Here is an 8,139-nt window from a genome sequence, read left to right on the forward strand (position 1 = left end):
CCTTTCTTGTTGTTGTAGATGATATTTTCAATTATTATGGCAACAATTAATGTTTATTTTATTAGCGCTGAAATGTGAAATATTTGCGCAAATGTTGCACTTGTAATGAGTTAAATCGGATAATAGATGGGTGGGGTGGAGTGTGGTGGAGTGGATTACAAATAGTGCGCCATTAGCGTGTAGTTTCCACGCCGCCTGCAACAATTTATTTATTTTGGACTTATTTGTTCTAGCTTGTTATTGCACTGACACGCTGATATATTGACGATTCGAGGAAGTAAAGTAGCTAATTTGCTAATTATATTGTGCAATAAACTTCAATCTGAAAATATTGCGTTGTTGTGAGTAGTTTTCGTTTGTTTGATTTGTGTACTATTGATTGGGACAAGTAAATATGCGAAGGCGAGGGTAAGAAATATAAAATGGGTTAGTGAAAGTCAAGATTTTATCTAAAACCCCTTCACAGTAGCAAATTTGTCAAATAAATATATGTATGTTTATGTTAAATTAATTGCAGTATTGGCTGAGACCTGCTAATAATTGTAAAGTAATGCTAAAACTAACCTGATTACTCACTCGCGGGGTCTATTATAACTCTTTTCTAATTCATAAGCCATTCTTTTTATTTTTTGATTGAATAATGGAGAAAAGTTAACCATTCGTAGCCGCTCCAGATACTAAGAATTATTAAGGGTCTGATATATGAAGTGAAACTCAATTATGAAATTCGCGTCATTACAGTTCACACGCACAGAGCAGCTTGTGTAGGGTTTACCAGGGATATTAAGTTATGTCCGACCGCTTAACATGCACCTGCATCAACTACACATACTCGTATGTAGTCGTGTTTACTTGAAAAGTAGCAGCAAGTTTTGTTGCCAGAATTAAGGAAATAATAGCTCCGGTTTCTACCTCCTAATTATGGACATAGCGCCATACTGAACCAGCTAAACTTATCAGACTACTCCCCAGGTTTATATAGATTAGGTAGACATTTTCTGGTAAGATTACCCTCTATACTTGAATTGAGAAGAGTTTTAATAGGGGAGAAGGATAGTAAGTATTTATAACGATTCTCAATTATTATGGCAATAATAATTTGTTAAATTATTTCTGTGTTAACTAAATTTATTAACTAATTTTTGTTTCAGCTTATATAGATACAATTACTGATTTTCTTATATTTTTTATTTTTTTTCAACATCCCATAAGTAGTAAACACTAAAGGTTCAATGTTACTCATACGCCATGGATACGAAATAACTGTGACATCTGTAGTACCTTCGGTGTAGAATATTACTCATACGTCATGTATAACAAATAACTAATATTAATGTTTGAAGTAGTTGGACAATTAGATAATATTGAAAAATCACTATATTTCTATGTAAATTATAATATTTTTCATATAAATTAAGATTGAATCTTAGCTTCAGCCCTTTTTTAATTATTTTATTAAAAAAAAATAGCGATTTCTCAACATTTGAAAAAAGGCATTTTAAGCATTAAAAACCTTATTTTTTTAGCACAATTTTCTTTTAACATCTGCTTGCTATATGTCGATTTAACGACGAATTTCATAGCCTTCAGAATCAAGAGAAAAATCTGTGTCGACACAAGCTGCCAGTTTAGCTGAAGCAATCACTCCACTAACAAATTGACAGAACCTTGATTTTATCAATTAAAGCGCAAACAAAATGTAAATAATCCGCCAAAAAATAAACAAATGAAATATACATCGGGTACCATACCAAAAACAAGCGAACGAATAGAATAATGCAAATATTTAAAAGAAAATCACAGTAAAGCAGAAGTGAGGAAAATGGAGCAAGTACACAGTTTTGTTGAAAATTAGGCAGAGCGGTGGCTAAAATACAACGAAAAAGTTTAACAAAAAATTAAAAATAAAAAAAGGAAAATAGTATATTGAAAATTGAGTGGGAGATCTAGATATACGTAGCGAGATAAGATACACAAAACAGCTAAATGTAGTATTATATATGTATGCATGTACACTGATATTATAACCAAATCTGTTTACGCAAAAACAAGAAACTTTTTTTAACAAAAACAAAAGCCAACAATACGAGCATATCTTTTGAGAATTTTCAGCTAGAAAATTGTGCCATTAACAAGCGCTGGCGTTAGACGGTATCGAGAATACCTGCCGTGATAGGAATATCGCACCGAAACGTAGATTATTGCGTATTTATAGATGTATTTATGAAGCAAACAATAGCCGCGTCTTTGTGCCTGCATGGTGAGCTATTTGTGAAGTGATTCGGACTAAACTAAGTATTTGGATAAGAAAATACCGAAGTGAACAGGAAGCAAATCGCAAGCCCACCAGTCAATAAAAAAGCTGAAAATGTGCGTGAATTTCATGTGGAGAGAGCTATGTTTTAGAAAATGCACGGAAATATAAAAATTGTGAATGTATGTGTATATGTGTGTATTAAGTTTATAATTTTTTAATTGGCTTTATGAATTATGCGCTTTTATGTTTAAGAATTTGAACAAATTTACTTTCCTTTGTTGATTCTTCATACAATGTATACAGCTTATAATTAATCACATGAAGAATGACATAAAATAGATGTTCCCACAAAATATTTTGAGCTTACGGATTTAGTTCTAATACTGAGTTAATTCTTGCTGAAATATTAACGTAAATGTATGTTTATTTTTTTCTGAGGCCTGCTTATATTGAAACAATGCATTGGGTAGTCGAAAAAGTCTTTTGGTATTTTTAATCAAACTTCAACATATTTTTTTTTTATTTATACTAATAAATAACTTTTTGCTATTTTTCCGCTCAAGACAGTGTAAAGTGTAAAACTTTCATCAATGTAAATCGAAATTTCCGAACATCGAACCATTTTTGTGCGACAGGACATCGTCTCCGTAAACTTGACAAATTTCATTGTATTGCGTGGCATTCTTCCCTGTTTTATACAAAATTTCAAAATATAGCGCATTTCTTCATTATTTTCACTCATTTTTGAACAGCTGTAACTTTTTTTCAACTTCCCCGAATTAATTTTTTTTGTAAATTTCACCTTTCCACCACTACATGGTATGACACAATGCGATTGGTAGGACTGGAGATATACGACTGCAACAACATTTATTCACAAAACACGAAAAGACTACCCAATATACAAGTATATGTATAATGATAATACTGATTATAGCTCAATGTTATTAAGTAGCCACGCTTTATATCCTTCAAATGTTTGATAATTCTCTAATAATATTTTCAGCTTACTGAGGTGACACTTCCTATGGAAGAATTCTGGCAGTTTTTTTTAAAATTGCTCTGATATATACAGTAGATTCGCTGAGATGGACTGTAATTGTCTTGCTCTCTTCGAATTTTTATTAATGAATGCTTAACTTCCAAAAGATATTACTCCTTACTGAATTATAGATTCCCTCTCTGCTGAATAATAGCATTAAAAATAATTCAAACTTCAATTCATACATTTGAACGTAGATTTATTTGAATAATGATGAAGAGAGAGGGTATGAAAGTTATATTTATTAAAAGTTATATTCAAGAACAAGTAAGGAAGGGTTCGGGTATAACGGAATATTTCATGCTTTTGCAGCTTGTTAATCCTTGACGTGGTAATGCCTTCTGGCACATAAGGCTAATTATTGTAGACTTTGTCTGAGCACAAAGAGCACCATTATTAGAAAAACACGCTCCCTCAATTTTATTAAGATAACTCTTTATTGTCCTACATATGTCGTATAAAGTCACCCAAAAGTTCAAAAATCTAGTTATCTAGATAGCTTAAGTATTCTAACATACAGCCATACTATTATCAAAAAAATTTTCTCTCCGAATTTCATTTTTATATCTCACTCATGGACAGATATTTCCTGTAAAAGCAACTAAAGGTACTGGGGTTCACATATTCAGTAGGGCATTAATAGTTTTTATTCGATTTAGACAATTTTTAGTCATTACAGTTTTATCTTTATTAGTTTATTTCAATTGGTTTCCAATTGGTATCCGGGAATGTAAGAAAATCAAGTGGAATTTAAAATTGTGTATATGTGAAGTAGGTGTAAATCAATTTATCGCATTCTAACACTGTAAGATAAAAGTATTAGTAGAATATCGTAAAGTTCGAAAATCCTGATATAAGTTACATAGGCGCTAGACCAAGTTTTCATTCAAATTTATCTATTAATAATCACAAAGATACACTGTACATAACTCGTATATTGGCCGGTACATGCGGTACAAAGTCACCCGGAAGTTCGAAAATCTTTATATTAATTATTTGGGTGCTAAGAGAAGTCTTGGTCCGATTCAACCCTTTTTTAACATACAGACATACCATTATAAGAGAAGGACTCTCCCTTAATTTCAATTATATATATCACAAATTGACTTTATTTTCGACCAAAAGTCAACTATACGTACCGGGGTCCAAATATTCGATGCCTAAGGGCTTGAACAGTTTTTATTGGATTTCACTTTTGGTCACAACGTGGCGCATACTAAAGACATTATTCGTGCAAAGTTTTAGCCCGTTATATTGACATTTTAATTTATATACTGGAAACTGAACGATTTAAGTGGATTTTAAAATCGTTCTATATGGAAAGTAGGCATGGTCGTTGTCCGATTTCGTCCATTTTCTCAATGTGACATAGGAACGTAAAAAGAATGCCAAGTACCAAAGTACTCAAAAATTGGGTTCATTGTATTCGTTCTTGCAAAAGAAATCATGGAGACCATTTGATGGTATACTTACTTGAACATAATTTTATAGATTTTACTTAGATAAAATACTTTTGAATTTCCTTAACAATTCGTGAGTTTTTAAAGAAATTATATCACTCTTATTTAATAACCCTGTATTATATATTTTATTTTATATAAGAAAAAATCTTGAAGATATCAATTCGATCTTAGGTATATAATCTCTCTTGTATGCATGACAGCAACCCAAATCTGTTTCGAAGCTCCAATATAATTTCGATTCACAACAATATACCAGTTCAAAAATCACTCAAATAAGTTTCAACTGAAAATATACTTATATATTAAATATTTTACAAAACAAATACTTCATCACACTTATCTGTGATTTATGTACTTTATTTTATGAAGATAACTATCCTTCAAAACTTTAAAAGTGAATGATTTAATCAAAGAAGGTATGTTCTTCAAACATAAAATATTTAACATTTTTTTAAATGATAGGTTTTTGCGTTTAGAAAGAAATTCAATGAAAGTTACGAAAATCCGGAAAATATTTTTTGCTCAAGATTCCACTGCTTTGAAGTATGTACTTTGATTTATTATGGTTTTCATTATTGTTATACATTTTAAGAGATTTTGATAAAAGAAAAAGGGATCAAAATTTTAGAAAATAAGAAATTTTTCTTCAAAATCCCTTTAAATTATTTTGGTATACCAATAAGTGGCTAGCTTCAAATTCTCAATAACAGAAGTTAATGCGTCTGGACAGCTTTAGCACCAATAATCCACAAGCAAATATTTTGGCTTAAATGTCCACCAACTGGAACAAAATATTAGCAATGACGTATGAAGAGATTTCATTAAGTGCCGCATGTCTAAGAAATACATTTGGACTAAATACTTTAAGACGTCAGCAAAAGTGCGAAAACACCACAAAACTCAAATCTTCAAACAACTGACAAGTCATAAAGCTCACTGCAAAATATCCACAGAAATTAACACAAAGTACATAAAATTGATGTGGAACAGAGTACACGCTAAACACTATACATATGTATGTAGGTGTATGTTTACCTACATATTTTCTTTCAAATAGCACACTTTACTTACATAACTACTGCGGTAAGAAGACATGATTGCGTATTTGGCACAAAGGCCAGCCGTGAACTCGTTGCAAAAATCTTTTCACACCCGCTGCGCCTGCTTCCGTTTCATATGCGATGAATTGAATTTTATCTTTTTTGCTTTTCTATTTTATGACACAGTGTTGCTTTGCCGCTTTTCGCTTGCGTATATTTGCTTTCTTGCTCGATTTACACTGCACCTTCGCCGATTATTGCACAGAAGCGCTGTGTCGTGGGTTGCACGCGCGCTTGTACGATTTCACTTGAATTAATTGAAAGTTTCTTTTTTCACTAAAAAAAAAATATTTTATTTTTATAATTTAGTTTGACAGACTTTGTTAGTCAATTTGCAGCTTTTGCTTTATACATTCAAATATACATTTTTATTGCCGTGTGAACGTTGGCAGTTGGGCGGCTGGCAATTACTTGAGTGATCACTTTTAATAAAAATTAATTTAGTTAAATCGACGCTGATTAGCAACTATGTAACACACTGCTTATTTTTTTATTTTTACTTTTTATATTACTTTGCTTTGTTTACTTTTTCTAATAATTTTTAGTTGCCGCTTGCATGGAATAAATTTTTTGCACGAAGCGCGTTGGCTGCCGCTCTTCAATCAATTATCATTGACACTTCTAATTGCGCTGCGCGCTGTGTATTGGCGTTGTCTGGTTCGCGTCGCGCTGGGGCACTACCGTTCAATCACTTTTGAGCGCACCAATCAGGGGTTGTGGCGAATCGAATGGCGCATGGCTGTCGCTAAAAAACCGAGCGCGCTTTCAGAAACACTTTTTATAGATATTTATTTAAAAATACATATAAACTCATGTAAATATGTGTACACAAACGCACAAATATATTCTTGTTTTTCCTATGCTTCGCAGTTCTTTTAAATGCACTTAAGGACCTCTAATGTACTTTCAATTGCCAATTAATGCTTTACGCGATTTAATTGCAGCGCGCAGAACTGCCGCGCTCACTAGCGAACAAGTAGTCAGTGCACAGCACTTGCCAAAATCCAGCGCGCACGTATAATCTAAGCGACGCGCAAAATGACTAGTGAAAATTTGTTACGCTCATATATACACATAGACGCGTTAATACAAGCGCATACAAATAAACACCATACACAACATACAAATGTATATCTTTTGTTATTTTTGTAACGCGCTCACTTTTAGGCGTATTGATTGCACGCGCGCTGCACTTTTCATACGCGCCGCACCGGCTGATCCCTAAGCAATCCTGACGCAATGGCTTAACAAACTGAAAACTCACTCGTATAACGGTACACGCACAACCCGGCAGCGGCACACAAAATGCACCACAACTATATAGATTTACTAGATGCTTTAGAAGAACACGCACACAGGTATGTATATGCGCGCGTTGCAAAAGTGGAGCGCCGCGGCGTTGTGTACGCGGATGCGAACGCGCACTAGCATGTCACGTCATTTTTATTTGTGCAGCTGCAGTTTTTATTTAAAAGACACATTGAATTCACTTCGTTTATTTTTTGTTGTTTTCCTCTTTTTTCTTTTTGATTTTTCTTGTTTTTGTAGCAGTCACCACTTTTTGTCGTCGCGCGCCGGTTGGTACTTATTTTTAAAATTCAGCGAGCGAAAAAATACACAATTTCTATTTGAAGTCTTTTTTTTTTGGCTCCCCACATATCTTCGTTTACTTTGTGCTCCCCGTGAAATGTGGGGAAGAATGTGTAAAAGTGTTGGCACGCGTCTGCCTCTATGCGTATTCGCTATCGCCGCTGTGATGGCTGTTGCGCGTACGTTACGCTTGCACGGCGCGTTGTCAAACGACTAAATACGAAATCAGCTTCCGACTGCTAACTCGCCAGCAGCGCGCCCGAGGTTCGACACACGGCGCTCAACGCGTTGCAGTCAACAATTTACACTCGCCACTGCTTTGCGCCGGCTGCTCGACTTAATACGATTAGAATCGATGTGATACGATATGATTTTCATAAGTAAAAAAATATTTAAAAAAAAGTTTTATAAATTCATAGTAGAAAGCGGCATCCCTTTGCGTCATATATTCAAATTCGTGTGCAATGAGCTTGATGATCTTCGGCATGCCGAGCACAAGTGTTTGCTCTCAGATAGGTGCCGGTGGGTGAGTGCGAAAGATGCGCCGTGCGCTTTGCTTGGCGAAAATTTTCTTTTGAAAATTTTTTATAATGTTCTGTATTTTATGAGTATGTTTTTTTTTTTGCAGTGGCTTAGTTAAAAAATTCTATTCAGGGACAATATGAACATAAATATAGAAATGAGTTT

The 8,139-nt window shown here is 33.7% G+C and overlaps 1 protein-coding gene across 2 annotated transcripts in view; it reads right to left on the reverse strand.

Annotated features, from left to right (window-relative positions):
- LOC105223602 (FH1/FH2 domain-containing protein 3) overlaps window positions 1–7,669 on the reverse strand; it is a 157,101-nt gene extending 149,432 nt beyond the window's left edge. Inside the window, exon 1 of one of the 2 annotated variants that reach the window (XM_049457532.1) lies at window positions 5,834–7,669. In XM_049457532.1, the coding sequence (XP_049313489.1) occupies window positions 5,834–5,857 (24 nt within the window). In that variant the 5' untranslated portion in view covers window positions 5,858–7,669. The remainder of the gene's footprint in view (window positions 1–5,833) is intronic. The other variant, XM_049457533.1, reaches the window with a different exon arrangement.
- Between the last annotated feature and the right edge of the window lie 470 nt (window positions 7,670–8,139).

Source organism: Bactrocera dorsalis, chromosome 5 (genome assembly GCF_023373825.1).
Source record: "Bactrocera dorsalis isolate Fly_Bdor chromosome 5, ASM2337382v1, whole genome shotgun sequence".
Lineage (NCBI taxonomy): Eukaryota > Metazoa > Arthropoda > Insecta > Diptera > Tephritidae > Bactrocera > Bactrocera dorsalis.